A 16,496-nucleotide genomic window follows, 5' to 3' on the forward strand; every position below is an offset into this window, starting at 1 on the left:
TTAGATACCGGTAAAAAACCATGGAAGGAGTGGAAGGGAAGTACATAAGCGGATTTATTTGTTTTGTTTTGATTTTATTAGTATATGTAGAAGGTATTATGTATGTAGTTTATCAGCGGAAAACATGTAGCAGAAAAGCAAATAAATAAATAAAAATAAAAAGTTCCCAAAGCAAAGGCATAAGAAGCTCCTTGTGCAAGTACACCTTAACACCTGGATGTTGATGTCATCCCTTCTGGCATCAGGCAACAAAGTAAAGCACAGAATCTTCAAGGTGAAAGTGACGGCATGTTCTAATCGCTGTCTGTCTTTAAGGCATGTTGTTTGGACGGCTTCCAAAAGGAATCCCGATGTTCTCTCCATGCATTGAAGCGAATGGTCGGCTACGAAACCCCACACCCGCACATCAGTACAGTGCTAATCCAGATATTACAGCCCACTCTCTTCTCATCTCAGTGTTTTATTCTATTTGCGGGTGAAGCTATGTAGCTTCAAATGGTGCTAAGGATTAGAAATAGGACCTTTGTGACTTCCTCTTCGATGGCTTTGGCTGCCTAGGTAGCACGTCACATGGAATTGTTCTGCTGTAAGCCTTTGCTGGTTCTCTTTAGAAGCTGGAAGAGTTTGCTAGCTTTGGTTGTTAAAGCATGAGGGAAAAGAAAGGTAGGACAAGTTAATTTTATAGTCATTCCAACTCTGGATGGAGGTGAACAGCGTTTGCTACCATTCCTACGAGCCCTGCCTGTCTAACTCAGCTTCCTGTTTTACACGATGCCCAACCAGATGCCTCTAGGAAGCCTCATAAGCAGGAGATGAAGACAATAACCCTCTCCTGCTGTTATTCCCTGGTGATTGGTATTCAGAGACATGCCGTTTCTGATCCTGGAGATAGCATGTATCCATAATGACTAGTAGCCATTGATCTACTTACTCTCCATGACTGTAATCCCATTATAAACCCATCTAAACCAGTTGCTGTCACTGCAACTTGTTGCAGTAAATACCATAAGTTAACTATGTGCTGTGTATATCCTTCTGTTTGTCTGGAATCTTCTACCAGTCAGTTTCATTGTGGGTTATAGTGGTAATATGAGAAGTAACACCAGGTTTCCACAACAGTAGTTTTTATTCATTTACAGAGGTGTCAACTTATTAGAAGTCATGTGTGCTACCAGTCAAACTCTCACAAGTATTACTGAAACGCAGGAGAGCCTGGTTTAGTTTTGTGGTATGTGCAGGAATTCTTTGAGGACATCACATGCCATTAACCATTGTGTTGTATAACACCAACCAGCAAGTGAGCATTTATCAAATAATATCTGGCTAAACAGCAACACTGCAAAATTGGTTTATATGCAACACAAGAATGTTCCCATCTGGCACATCTAAGTTAAATAAAAACGACATCTATTTTGCTGCTTCTGGGAGGAGATCACTTTTCATTGGTGGTGCCAAATTAATTCTATTTAGTCTTATATAAACATGTTTCTTTGTTTTTCCTGTGGAAAATTCACAGAGCAGATTTCCCAGCCAGACTTGCGGTAAAGATACAACACAGTGATATGCCATGTCTCTTTGCAGATGACAGTGGTAGAATTATTTTTCCAAATTCTAATTTAAGATTTTCGGAGATACATGCAATGTACTCCAGTAATGCATCAATCAGACACCTGCCTAAAGGATGGGTCAGACTTTGGTTTTGGTCTTATTTATTTTTATTAACTCCCCCCCCCCCCCACCCGGCTCCTGTTCCAACTCCTTTTGCACAATTTTGTTCCACAAATGTATTTTGAGAATCCATTTCGGTTATTCTTTTGGGAGAATACAAGTAAAAGTCTTTCCTTGGAGTTCAGAATCTATCAAAGTCCTGACAGAAGTAAGAGATGATTTCTAAATTGACCGTATTGGTTGGTCATGGTAGCTTTGTTCAGAAAATGGCTTAAGCTGGATAGTTCAGCATATCTCTAAACATTAGTGGTTAAATGTATTCATTATACTAACAAGAGCCCTATTCATGCAGGGTCTAGTCTCCCCATTCATTATGCATGCATAATTCCCATTAATTCTAGTGGGGGCTAAGTGTGCATACCAAAGCAAGAAGAAAGCTTGTGTTTACACACCCATGTTTGCACTAAGTGCACTTTCTAAAGTCCACCCAAGAAGCCGATCAAATTTCCTTATTTTTAGTCCATTTCCATGGAAGCAAATGGTGATGCATGATAAATTTTGACCTGCATAAACAGAGCTATTGGCTGTGGAAGTCAAAACATTTCAATATGACTGAGCATCCCATTCCTTTTCAGCATCCCACTCCCTTCAGGAATTTGTGTATTTTTAGGATTTAGGAGGCTGGAGGTCATCCAATCACACAAGCTATGCTAACAATATTGTACTGTCAACTTTTAAACATATCATTCCCGATTGGTATTGCTCAATTCAGATACGATGTCTATAGGTGCTGCCTCTTCCCTGTGTTGTGAAGAGTTAGCAAACATATTTGTGGCTTCATGGTGAAAACTGCTGCAAATGCTGTTTGTGTGATGAAAGTTACCTCTGCATATATGTTTAATTCCTCTTCACCTGGAGCATCTACATAGGCCAGCCTTAGCCCAGTTACTGGTGTGGATGTATTTACCAAGACAACAAATTAAAAAGAACATTCTCTGTGCTTTAGATAACTACGGTGGAAGTAATTCATCCCAAGGGTGATATCCAGATGATGCTCATTCCAATACAGGAGAGGTATATGCATGCCCTGTAGGATGGAGCTGGGGACAAGATCTCACCATAAGCACATAAGGAAAGCCCTGCTAAGTCAGACGTAGGGATGGAAAGAAATTTAGTTTGGATAGGATTTTAATGTGTAGCTGGTTTGCACTTTCTGACACAATAAACGAATAAAAAACCCAGCTCTTCTTAGAAATTGACACTTCTCCAGGTTTTGTGCTGCAGTTTTCCAACCAAACAGCATGCAAAAACATTAGGGGATAATGTGCTTAAAAAGGCATATGTTGGAGAAAATATAAAATGCATTACATTAGGGGAAATTGCTTGCAAAAATGTGAATTTTAGGTGAAATTTACACTGAAACACTAACACATTTTCACGAGGACTTTTTAAATTGCAAACTGATGCAGAAGTGTACAGTACTGGACATAAGACTGGGAAAATGAGAAATTTGACAACTGACCAATTAGCCCATCTCATGTCAGCCTAGTGGGTTTTTTGTGGGTAATCCTGATATGAAAATATTATTTCATTAAGACTGGGCTATTTTGTGTGTGTGTGCGGTGTGTGTGTGTGCATCATAATATACAGAGGTGAGGGAGGACGCAGATGAAGAAACTATACACTCTAGCAAAACTGCACTGTTAAGAGCTTGAGATTTTGGCTTGAAATAGGTGGGCAGGCCAAAGGGGTGGGGCGGCTCAAACCAGGTGGTGACTTGGGGAAAACAGTCAAATTGAATGAGAAGATTAGGGAGAGTTTTTGAGTAGGTGGTGGTGCAGCATACTTTGTATTGTCAATGGATCTGCTCTCATTGGCTGCCATTACTCTCCCTGTTGAATGTCCTGGTCATAGCATCATTTTGGGGCATTCTGGGGAAAACATTAGTAACCTCTACTCCCCCCCCCCCGAATGCTTCCAGGGTGAGGCTACATCCACACACATTCTGGGGAATAGCAGCCACCAAGAGAGTACAACAGTGTCCGTTTAACTTTGTCTGTCCAACTTACTTAACCCCCCACCCTCCAGTTTCTCCAGTGGAAAACTAGGAGAAGTTTAGATGCGTTCCTATCTATATATTGCACAGAGGTATTGCATATAAAAGTGTAAAGTTGATATGCATTAGTACTCTAGTATCTGAATTTAGACGTGACTGTTTTATAGACCACTAACACGGGGACAATTTAAAGGCTGGTGCTTGTATGTGCCAAAATACAGCCAGGTTATGGAACTCTTCAGCACTGATGTCATGACTTTGTAGACCTTCATGGGATTTATGGCCTGCCTCTGTTTTAAAGGTTAGAAAAGAAATAGTGTTTGCCTAGGAATCTTGCACATTTCAGAAGATAAAGTGCTATGACAGTATCCAAGGCCAGCAGTTTTGTTGATATCATTTCATTTTCTCTCAAATCATCCATCCTCATACAGGAATGCACAGGGGCCTTGACAGGGTTATTTTGCTGCTGAAAGGGCTGATTCTTTTCTTATCTTTTGCCACCCTTCCATGTAACTTCCAGTTGGGTTCGCCCTGTGAATAGCCCACCCTTTTTTGTTTTCTGTAAACCTGACGCAGGATGAGCAAGTATCTGTGTGAAATGCAAGCTGGTTTTTTGGAGGGTGGGGGGTAATTACTCAGGGCTTATCCTCACTTGTGGCACAGTCCGCGGTTTAAATCTGAGTGCCCTCCCCTTTTTTTGCTCTGGTGCTTTTCCCACGGAAACCCGCTCTTTAAAGCTCAATGAAAGCAAACAGAAATCTGTGGAAACCCAAATAGATGTTTGCGCCAACTGAGTGCTAAGGAGCAGGTTTTCACAGGGAATGATCCAGAGTAACAACAACAACAACAACAACAACAACAACAACAACAACAACAACAACAACAACAACGTGCTCGCTTTTGAGCTCGGACCTGTGCCTGGAAACAGAGGGGTAAAAGGTAAGTGTGGATAAACCCTCAATCTGACCTCCTCCAATTGAGTATGTCTTCATACCCGCCAACGTTTAGGGTCCTAAAAACTAGGACATGGGTCTTCCTTTCCGTGTGGGTCATGTGACCTGTGTGAGATCACTGAGCCCTAAAAATGTGCCTTTTCTGGACTGTGCTTGCATGGCACCCAGAAACCATGAGTTTTGGGGCACTCACAAGATCACTGCCTCCCCTAGTGCTTTTTTCAGGGTGGAAAGCACTTTTTGGGGGGGCAAGATCTCAGCATGAAATCATGGTACCGAAAATGGCCGCTGTGAGTAACAGGATGTCCCGTTTTTTGTGGGATGCTTGTAGGGTATGTGTATTTGAAATGAGGTGCCTTAAAATGCAATCCCAAGGCCCACTGGTCTGGATCTCCACTGACCTATCCATTTGGTGTACATAGACACACAGAGCCAGCCAAGGCCTTTCCAATGTGTCAGCAGAGCTAACTTAAAAATCAATTGAGAGTGTGACCTCCTTCCTATACGGAATAGATTTCTATGAAGGGCATCATAACAATCTTCATTTTTAGCCTCTTTAGCTATGAATAAAATAAGGCACTTCTTTTGTGCAGAGGAAACCAAGTCAATGAGAACATGATCAGTCCTGCTTGGAAGCTGCTGAAGACCTCAATAAATTCAGCTCAAACACTTGCAGCAGCAAGCAGGTGTGCTAATCTCTTTTCTCTTTCCCTACTCCTGCCATCTACATCACTCTCCTTGTCATGGAAAGAGGCTGTGTGAAGCAGGGTACCTACTTGTGAAGGGCAACAATGTTATTTAGAACCCAAATTATGGCGGGTTTACAGTGGGGGCGCTTTCATGAGTAAAGGTGGCCCCCATTTTACACAGTCACCCACCGTGAATTGGATAGGGACGCAGGGGGCAGAACTTCACATGCTCATTCACACTCTGCGGAGATTTTACAAATTGGGCTATAGCTACTTAGCCCTGAAGGCAATATGTTCTGCAACTGAGACATGGTATCCAGGAACACTTCTTGGGCTAATCCCTGAGTGAAATTTATAGCTGTATGGCTTTCTTTGTCATTACAACTAACCTGTGGATGGCAATGGGCAGTTTTCATTGCTGGAAACACAATGTAGGGCTGGATTGATTTTAGTCCAATTCATTAAATACCATTTTCATTTCTTTATTTTTAAATATTTTCAGCCCACCTTTCTGAAGAGTGCTTGGCCATCCTTGGTGTTTTAGCGTTGTATTTACAAAATATCAATGCAACAAAATAACCCTGAAACCTTACTTCTCCTGCTAAAGTAAAAACCAATAAACCTACTCAGCCAGCCAGATAAATCACTTTTCACACCATGAGCAACCTGCAGCCAAAGCCAGAGGACGTGAATCAATAATAGGCTTGTAGGAAATGCCTTTAAAGCTTTCTGAAAGCTGGAAACATGGCAGCCTGTTGCAAGGGAATTCTTTACCTTTTCCTATACCTGAAGTCCCCTTCATGGATCAATGCCTTGTCGTGGCGAAGGGGCTTGAATAACTCGGAGAAGCTATGAGCTATGCCATGCAGGGCCACCCAAGATGGACAGGTCATAGTGGAGAGTTTTGACTAAACGTGATCCACCTGGAGAAGGAACTGGCAAGCCACTCCAGTATCCCTGCCAAGAAAACTCCATGGACAAAGACAACAGGCATATAAAAGTTATGACGCTGGAAGATGAGCCCCTCAGGTCGGAAGGCGTCCAACATGCTACTGAGGAAGAGAGGAGGACAAGTACAAGTAGATTCAGAGCTGATGAAGCGGCTGGGCCAAAGCCGAAAGGATGCTCAGTTGCGGATATGCCTGGAAGCGAAAGGAAAGTCCGATGCTGTAAAGAAAAATATTGCATAGGAACCTGGAATGTAAGAACCATGAGTGGAGGTAAGCTGGATGTGGTCAAAAATGAGATGACAAGAATAAATATCGACATCCTGGGCATCAGTGAACTAAAATGGAAGGGAATGGGCGAATTCAGTTCGGGTGACTATCATATCTACTACTGTGGGCAAGAATCCTGTAGCAGAAATGGAGTGGCCCTCATAGTCAACAAAAGAGTGGCAAAAGCTGTAATGGGATGCAATCTCAAAAATGACAGAATGATCTCGATACGAATCCAAGGCAGACCTTTTAACATCACAGTAATCCAAGTTTATGCACCAACTACCGGTGCTGAAGAAAGTGAAATTGACCAATTCTATGAAGACCTACAACAACTTCTAGAAATGACACCAAAGAAGGATGTTCTTCTCATTACAGGGGATTGGAATGCTAAAGTAGGGAATCAAGAGATAAAAGGAACAACTGGCAAGTTTGGCCTTGGAGTTCAAAATGAAGCAGGGCAAAGGCTAATAGAGTTCTGTCAAGAGAACAAGCTGGTCATCACAAACACTCTCTTCCAGCAACACAAGAGACGACTCTACACATGGATATCACCAAATGGGCAGCATCGAAATCAGATTGATTATATTCTCTGCAGCCAAAGATGGAGAAGCTCTATACAGTCAGCAAAAACAAGACCTGGAGCTGACTGTAACTCAGATCATCAGCTTCTTATAGCAAAATTCCAGCTTAAACTGAAGAAAGTAGGAAAAAGCACTGGGCCAGTAAGATACAATCTGAATCAAATCCCTTATGAATACACAGTGGAAGTGAGGAACAGGTTTAAGGATTTAGATTTGGTGGACAGAGTGCCTGAAGAACTATGGATGGAGGCTCGTAACATTATACAGGAGGCAGCAACAAAAACCATCCCAAGGAAAAGGAAATGCAAGAAAGCAAAATGGCTATCCAACGAGGCCTTACAAATAGCGGAGGAAAGGAGGCAAGCAAAATGCAAGGGAGATAGGGAAAGATACAGGAAACTGAATGCAGATTTCCAAAAAACAGCAAGGAGAGACAAGAGGGTCTTCTTAAATGAGCAATGCAAAGAAATAGAGGAAAACAATAGAATGGGGAAAACCAGAGATCTGTTCAAGAAAATTGGAGATATGAAAGGAACATTTCGTACAAAGATTACCATAATCAAGGACAAAAGTGGTAAGGACCTAACAGAAGCAGAAGACATCAAGAAGAGGTGGCAAGAATACACAGAGGAATTATACCAGAAAGATATGGAGGTCTCGTACACCCCAGGTAGTGTGGTTGCTGACCTTGAGCCAGACATCTTGGAGAGTGAAGTCAAATGGGCCTTAGAAAGCACTGCTAATAACAAGGCCAGTGGAAGTGATGATATTCCAGCTGAACTATTTAAAATTTTAAAAGATGATGCTGTTAAGGTGCTACACCCAATATGCCAGCAAGTTTGGAAAACTCAGCAATGGCCAGAGGATTGGAGAAGATCAGTCTACATCCCAATTCCAAAGAAGGGCAGTGCCAAAGAATGCTCCAACTACCGCACAATTGCGCTCATTTCACACGCTAGCAAGGTTATGCTTAAAATTCTACAAGGCAGGCTTAGGCAGTATGTGGACCGAGAACTCCCAGAAGTGCAAGCTGGATTTCGAAAGGGCAGAGGAACCAGAGACCAAATAGCAAACATGCGCTGGATTATGGAGAAAGCTAGAGAGTTCCAGAAAAACGTCTACTTCTGCTTCATAGACTATGCAAAAGCCTTTGACTGTGTCGACCACAGCAAACTATGGCAAGTTCTTAAAGAAATGGGAGTGCCTGATCACCTCATCTGTCTCCTGAGAAATCTTTATGTGGGACAAGAAGCTACAGTTAGAACTGGATATGGAACAACTGATTGGTTCAAAATTGGGAAAGGAGTACGACAAGGTTGTATATTGTCTCCCTGCTTATTTAACTTATATGCAGAATTCATCATGCGAAAGGCTGGACTAGATGAATCCCAAGCCGGAATTAAGATTGCCGGAAGAAATATCAACAACCTCAGATATGCAGATGACACAACCTTGATGGCAGAAAGCGAGGAGGAATTAAAGAACCTTTTAATGAGGGTGAAAGAGGAGAGCGCAAAATATGGTCTGAAGCTCAACATCAAAAAAACCAAGATCATGGCCACTGGTCCCATCACCTCCTGGCAAATAGAAGGGGAAGAAATGGAGGCAGTGAGAGATTTTACTTTCTTGGGCTCCTTGATCACTGCAGATGGTGACAGCAGTCACGAAATTAAAAGACGCCTGCTTCTTGGGAGAAAAGCAATGACAAACCTAGACAGCATCTTAAAAAGCAGAGACATCACTTTGCCGACAAAGGTCCGTATAGTTAAAGCTATGGTTTTCCCAGTAGCGATGTATGGAAGTGAGAGCTGGACCATAAAGAAGGCTGATCGTCGAAGAATTGATGCTTTTGAATTATGGTGCTGGAGGAGACTCTTGAGAGTCCCATGGACTGCTAGAAGATCAAACCTATCCATTCTTAAGGAAATCAGCCCTGAGTGCTCCCTGGAAGGACAGATCGTGAAGCTGAGGCTCCAATACTTTGGCCACCTCATGAGAAGAGAAGAATCCTTGGAAAAGACCCTGATGTTGGGAAAGATGGAGGGCACTAGGAGAAGGGGACGACAGAGGACGAGATGGTTGGACAGTGTTCTCGAAGCTACGAACATGAGTTTGACCAAACTGCGGGAGGCAGTGCAAGACAGGAGTGCCTGGCGTGCTATGGTCCATGGGGTCACGAAGAGTCGGACACGACTAAACGACTAAACAACAACAACAACATACCTGAAGTCATCACAGAAGGGCCATCTCCTCCCTTGCAGCCACCAATGTCACTGATCTAGGAGTTGGACAAACAAGGTGGCCTTCTGTTGCATATCTCGGTGTGCAGAGAGACTGATATGGGTGCAGGGGGTCCATCAAATAGCTTAGGCTGCAGGGCCGGCTCTAGGGGTAGTCTGGGTGGCGTGGGGTGATAGGGCGCCGGCCCGGTAGGGGGGCGCCGCGCAGTGCGCGACGCCCGCCCACCAGCCGCGGCAAGAATTGGAGCAGGGCGGGGGTGCCAGAGCGATCTCCGCACCACGGCGCCCGGGCGCCCGACGTGCTTGAGACGGCCCTATTTTTAGGTTCCAAAATGGTAAATGTTTCTAAATGATTCATATAGATTCATATTCATAAAGATGGCTTGCTTAAGCCATGTGGTCTAAGTCTGGAGCATCCAGCTGAGACTTCCTTACTGGTAGGGTTCACATGGAGAACAAAGAGTTCCAAGGTGAAGACGAGTGACCTAGCTAGGCCTGGCAGGACAGTTTACTCTATGGTCTTAACCCCTTCATGCTTTAATTAGGGTCATAGCTGCCAAGTTCTCGCTTTTCTCGCGAGGAAGCCTATTCAGCATAAGGGAAAATCCCTGTAAAAAAGGGATAACTTGGCAGCTATGATTAGGGTTAAGCATGTTGGTTATGTGAGGCTGGATAGCCCACAAAATCCTTATTAATAAATGTGTCTCTGGGAAAAATCTAGGAGCATCCTCTGCAGACAAAATGTATTACATGAATTAGCTCTTAAATACTGATGCATAAGGAGGGGCAAAAGAAGGAATCATGCTGTAGGCAAAACTGCGCAAGAAACCCAAGCGAAATCTCTGTTGTTGACAAAGGAAACAATTGTGTTTTTGCAGCATTAAAATATTGTTTCTTTAATTTGCTTGGCACAGCTAGTACTACAGGGACTACAGCAAGACGGCAACAAGAATATTGACAAATCAATGGAAGTGTCAAATTCCAGCCTAGCTTCTTGCTAAATCTGACAAAAATGTGACTCGAGAGAAGCAGAACCGCCTGCATTTCCCATGGAAGCATAATAAATCTCTATCCTTGATAATTTTTAAGGGCAACCCTAAAGCAGTGGGATTCAGTTTCATCTCCCCAGAGAGGGGAAACATACTGATCCTGGAGCAACATACTGTGGAATTTCTGGATGGCAGCAAAGATATGGAGCTAGTCTATATGGATGGCTGAGCATATGGCACAACTGAAACCTTAATTTGTTTGTAAATTTCGTAGCCTCCAAATATGACAGAGCCAGGCTCAATCCCCAGCTGCTCGATGGAATCCCTCTGGGGCAGAATTGTACATCTGGCCCTCTCAGGTGCATATATTGTTATACCGCTGGCATCTTCAGTGAGAAATATGATATTGCATGGCAGTGTTGGGAAAGACTTCTGCCTAAGATGGTAGAAAGCCGCAATAGGCAATGTTAAGGCAGGAGTGGCGAATCTCCGACCCTTCTGTTAACTTTTGCTCTTCCATGTAGCCACTCATGCAAAATTTAGACTGTAAGATCATTGGAGCAGAGACCTGTCTCTCTCGCAGTATTTTTCTGAATGTCTCAATGCACATGGAACTTAGTTGTGTAAATATTTATCTCCTTGTACCATTGCTTGTTGTACTCAGGGAGAAGGGGAAAAAAACCCTCTTCTTTCTACAATGTTAACATAGTCCCCTTCATTCAACTCTTTCTAGGCTAATAATAATAATAATAATAATAATAAATTTTTATACCCCGCCCTCCATGGCCAGGGTCGGGCTCAGGGTGGCTAACACCGAATATAAATTACAATAAAAAGTAATAGAAAAAAGAAAAAAGGGGGAAAAGTTAATTAAAATACGGCTTAAAATGCAGCTTAAAATGCAGCCTCATTTTAGTAGTAGCCCATAAATCAAGACCATAAAGGGAGGAAACATCAGAGATTCACCTGAGCCAGCTATCCATGCTGGTCCTACATGGGCCAGCAAAAAAGGCAAGGGAAAATGTATATGCCAAATCCCATATAAAGGGTCAGAGTGAGTCTAAGCCGAAGGCCAGTAGGAACAGCTCCATCTTGCTGGCCCTGTGGAAAGATGTCAAATCCCGCAGGGCCCTGGTCTCCTGTGACAGAGCGTTCCACCAAGTTGGGCCCAGTGCTGAAAAGGCCCTGGCCCTAGCCCTAGCCCTAGTTGAGACCAATCTAACCTCCCTGAGGCTCGGGACCATGAAAGTGTTGTTATTTATGGACCTTAAGGTCCTCCTCAGGGCATACCAAACATATCCACTTCCTAAATTCTTTCTCCGTGTGATTTGCTGTCAAACTTTTATCATCTCCGTAACTTTCCAACTGAATCCTTTCTATCGGAGTTCGAGAAGGATGCAAGTTGGAAATGAAAATAAATGCATACCAGTAGCACTGAGTGATCTTTCAAAGTCTTACTTATGTACTGTAATGTTAACTGTGGTTACAGCCGAAACTTAGCCTTGGGCCCTGACGTCATATTGTTGACTCATGTTCAGTTTACTATCCATTAGAATATCCTAAACACTTATAGGAAATGCTACAGAATACCCAGATATATTTTTCTTGTTTAAGAAACGCTTCACATTCTTCTCTGCTAGCTCCTGTTTTCGGCCCTACCGAGGCTGAAAATCTTAAGTACCATTGCATCTGAGAGGAGGGAGTTGTTAAAGGAGGCCCAACATTGTTCTGAGTGTGCAGTCGTAGTGGCAGCCTCCCCACGCCATGCCTGAACTGCTGGAATGGTTCTCTTGCTCCATGGTTCCCCTTCCTGCTGCTTCTCCTACCCATAGCTGCCCAGTCTCCTGCTGAAAAATGCGGGATCGACAGCGGCGCGGCACCGGAAGTTGCTTCTATGCATGTCCGGACATGCGTAGAAGCAACTTCCGGTGCCGGCGCTGCCTGATTTCTGGTGTCCAGACATGAGCACCCGAAATGGAGCCTCCCTGGCAGGTAGGAAATCCGGGGGATTTCTGGGATTTTTTTCTATAACAGCGGGAAACGGATTAAAATTCGGGGGTTTCCCACGAAAAACAGGAGACATGGCAGCTATGCTCCTACCGTAGGTCCTGGATACAGTAAGTCCCAGTTGGGAAGGAGGGAAGTCACCATTGCTTACCATTACCCCCCCCCCCCCGCCATGCCCAGGAAGAGCTGATAAAGGTTCTTGACTGAAACCATAGAGAGCTGCACCCAGTCAGCACAGAGAATACTGCACTAGCTTAAATGGAGTGATTTTTTCTGGGGGGTACGCAGGGGTACACATACCCGCCAAAATTTTGTGAATCTTAAGTTTGGCCTCATTGAGGGGGCAGTATTTCAATATGAGTAGGGAAATGACAGTGCCTCTAAACATTTTTTGTAGAAAAAAAGCACCGCTTAAATGATTTTGGTTTCATTTACACACTTTCCTGTGTTCTTCCTCCTTGAAAGGGCCACAAGGCCTTGGTTCTCTTTCTGTTACAGGGCCTAAGACTCCACCATGTGTGCTTATAATTATCCAGTAAACTTTAACTTGATTTCCTGGGGAGTTCTTGTTGTCTGTCTGATCTGCGGCTATTGGGGAATAGAATTATTTATAACTCTGAAGTTCCACTATGATTTTTTATGTGGTGTGACTCGAAGATTGTAATATCATTTTTCAGTGGTATTTCCAATAAAAGTGTATTAAAAAAAATACTGCATGCATTAAGTTGGTCCCCCCCCCCCTTCAAACAAGTTCCATATTGAGTGGCTTTGCAGCCCAGCTGTGGCTGACTTTGGTTATCTGACTTCAGCATCGTTGTGTGTTTTGAGATTCTGTGTGGAATCTGTTGCCTCATGAAATGAGTGTCTGTCTGAGGGAAGACTACCATTGTCAAATTTCTTCTTCAGGTTAGCAGGACCGCTGTTTGGATAGTTTCCTTGGGCCCCATAAAGGCGGCATCTGCAAGAAGGTGGGTCATTAAATGGCACTGACCCATCAGCCTGGGAAGCTGGCGTGCAGATGCACCCTCGGAAATCTGGCATGCATTCCTCTGGTGCTGCAGTGCAGTGTGCCATTAAGTTGCCACACTGTTTGAGCTCTTACTCCCCCCCCCAAAAAAAATGCCTATTTGATGGGGGTATGCTTTGCATTAAGATCAGCTAGCGTGATTTTTTTTTTAATGCTCTCTTTAGAGTTATTTAAGATTTTGGGACTGTACGAAGCTGCATTAACTATTCTCAGCAGCCAAAGTTGAGTACCAAAACTTAGATTAGGGTGGTGTGGTTTTTTTTTTGTTTGGTAATTAAATGTTCTATCCCAAAGCTAGTATTGAGAAAAATGGAATTTCTGAGCTCACAGTATGATGCTCATACCAACATAAAGGCTTCCTAGTGAGACTGCGACTTGCTTTATGTTTTGCTTTAAATACTTTGTGTTCTGCATGGTGTTCTTTTGGCATTCAGAGGATTTGTGCTGTTTCTGTTTAGGAACCATCTTTGCAGCCTTTTGGCCCTGAATCTGCAGACATTCTCTTCAACCGTCTGTGTGTTTGTTCAGAAAACCAATGGGGCAAAGAATCTTGGCCACCAATGGCTGCTAAGGTCTCTGTGGCTGTTTCTTCTGTTTTGCTGTGAAGATTAATCGTTTTCCTGAAGATAAATATTTTCATCAAACCCAGTGTATGATTTGTAGGTAATAACACCTGCAGAAATCCCAAGCCAAAATTATAGAATGGGCATAGACAGGCGGTTCGAATGCAAGCTTTTAACCTGGGACATACAGTGATTTCTGAAGCAGGAAAATAAAAATATATTTCATTAACTCTGCTAATATGTGGATATGGATTTAAGATCCTGTGGCAGAAATAGGCCTGTATTGTCAGGCTAGTAACTTCACTTATCAAAGAAGTAGCATAGATCCAACTCCTAGGTGCTGAGGTCCCTTTGGCCCCCCAGTAAAGTAATTTGAGCCCCCCCCCAACTTCATGGGCATTGCCATTCAAATGGTGTGTGTGCATCGTGTCTTGTAATCAATTATGTAGAGTGGGGCTTACATTTTATTCAAGTTGGTACCACTGCACAGAAAAAGAACTAGGCTCTAAACTGTGGCAATTGTTGGTAGGATTTCTTCCTAGGCTTCTATTTTGAAGAAGAACGAACAGACTGAACAGTTCCCAGGTATACATATTTGTAAGATGTGATGCTAAGTATTCAGGTGAAACTAGCGAGCTGACCCCGTTCTTCTCAAACATGCAGATGCAGCCTCTGGTGTTTCTGCAAAAGTGGCAGTCGCTGACTTTACTGTTACACATTTTGGCTGTGTGGAGATTATTGTGCTGCTGTACTAAGGGGCAGGTGGCTCATTCTGTCCCTTCACCCCTTCTGTAGGCCAGTTCACAACTCCTGTATCTTCAAAGGCGTCCCAAAAGCCATGGGAATTGGGTTAACTTCAATGCATACTAAAGTCAACAGAGGCTGACTTCGCCAGGTCTGAAATGTGTGTACAACTCACATGCACACACACAATACATGTTGCAGACCAATTGAATACACAGCTTAAAGGGCTGTTGCTTTTCCCTTGATAGTAAAGAGGACACACAGGGCACTTCAGGATGCTTGCTATTTTCAGTAGCATCCCAACAAGGTATGGAATAACACTTCCTTGATAGAGCATCATCAAACCTCCTCACCTCTAAGCAAAGCACAATGAAAGCTCATTAAACTGCCAAAGTAATCTAATCTTACTGCAAGCAAATCAGGATGGATGCTCGATCAACAGGTTATAGGGATGCACCCACAAATGATGTGCCTGAATTAGGCTCCTTTTTGAACTGAGGCTGCAGTACATGTAATCCTGGATATTATGGTGTTTCCTTAATTTAGCTGACGCAGTCATAATGCAGTCAGACGCTGAGCCCTTGAAGTGTACAGAAAGGCTGGACATTTTACTCCTTACGAGCTGCATCACTTTGCTTGTTAGAAATATCTTTGGCGCTGTTTGTTGATGCTCTCACTGAGGGTGTTTGTTTTTAATTTATTCTTTTCTTGCAACAGATTCCAACTTGCAGATCTGCCAACACAAAGTGCAAACATGTTGCACTAGAAAGATGGAAGAAAGCTATCAAGCAGCAGTTCGGAGAGAAAGGATGGAGAACATCCAGACTCTAAATTTTGAACTGAAATATATGATTGTCGGTCACATCACAGCTTTTCAAGGTAGGAATATTAAGAAAACTGTGAAGCAACTTCTTCCCTGTGCCAATAAATGCATAAGAACATGCCTGCTGCCTCGGCCGATGGACCATCTAGTCAGGCAGCCAAGTTCCAGCCACGGCCAGCCACATGTTACTAGGAAGCTTACAATTAGGGTATGAAAGCAATACTGTGATGCTGTGTATATGTAATAACATTAGAGTAATATAGGTTAAATGTAGGTAAGTATAATACAGTTGTAGCTTGGTTCTTGAACGCCTTGGTACTCGTACGTTTTGGCTCCCGAATGCCAAAAACCGGAAGTGTGTGTTCCGGTTTTTGAACGTTTTTCAGAAACCGAATGTCCGACGTGGCTTCCACTTAAGTGCAGGAAGCTCCTGCAGCCAATTGGAAGCCGTGCCTTGGTTTTTGAATGTTTTGGAAGTCGAACGGACTTCCAGAATGGATTATGTTCAAAAACCAAGGTACCACGGTATGTGAATTGGGGCAAGTGGTTGGGAGGAGAGGTGTGTGTGCTTGGGATGTTAGACATGAGTGGTGATTGGGTAAAATTTTGAAAAGGAGTTTGAATACTGGTGGGAGACAGTTGAGAGGGTCAGTTGAGAGTTATGAGCCATTGGGGTTGGGGAAAGAGTGTGTTAGTTGGATAGAGTAGGGTCAGCATTGTTATTAGTCAAAACTAAAGCCATATGTTTCTGTACTCTGACTGATAATACAGTGGTACCTTGGTTCTCAAACTTAATCTGTTCCAGAAGTCCGTTCCAAAACCAAAGCATTCCAAAACCAAGGCGCACTTTCCCATAGAAAGTAATGCGAAACGGATTAATCTGTTCCAGACTTTTAAAAACAAACCCTAAAAGAGCAATTTAACATGGATTTTACT

At 43.2% G+C, this 16,496-nt stretch overlaps 1 protein-coding gene across 2 annotated transcripts in view; it reads left to right on the forward strand.

The window, feature by feature from the left end:
- Positions 1-16,496, forward strand: part of LOC118093423 (glypican-5) — a 399,866-nt gene that overhangs the window by 22,310 nt on the left and 361,060 nt on the right. For both annotated transcript variants that reach the window (XM_035132482.2, XM_035132483.2), the window contains exon 2: positions 15,455-15,616. In XM_035132482.2, the coding sequence (XP_034988373.2) occupies positions 15,455-15,616 (162 nt within the window). The remainder of the gene's footprint in view (positions 1-15,454; positions 15,617-16,496) is intronic.

Source organism: Zootoca vivipara, chromosome 5 (genome assembly GCF_963506605.1).
Source record: "Zootoca vivipara chromosome 5, rZooViv1.1, whole genome shotgun sequence".
Lineage (NCBI taxonomy): Eukaryota > Metazoa > Chordata > Lepidosauria > Squamata > Lacertidae > Zootoca > Zootoca vivipara.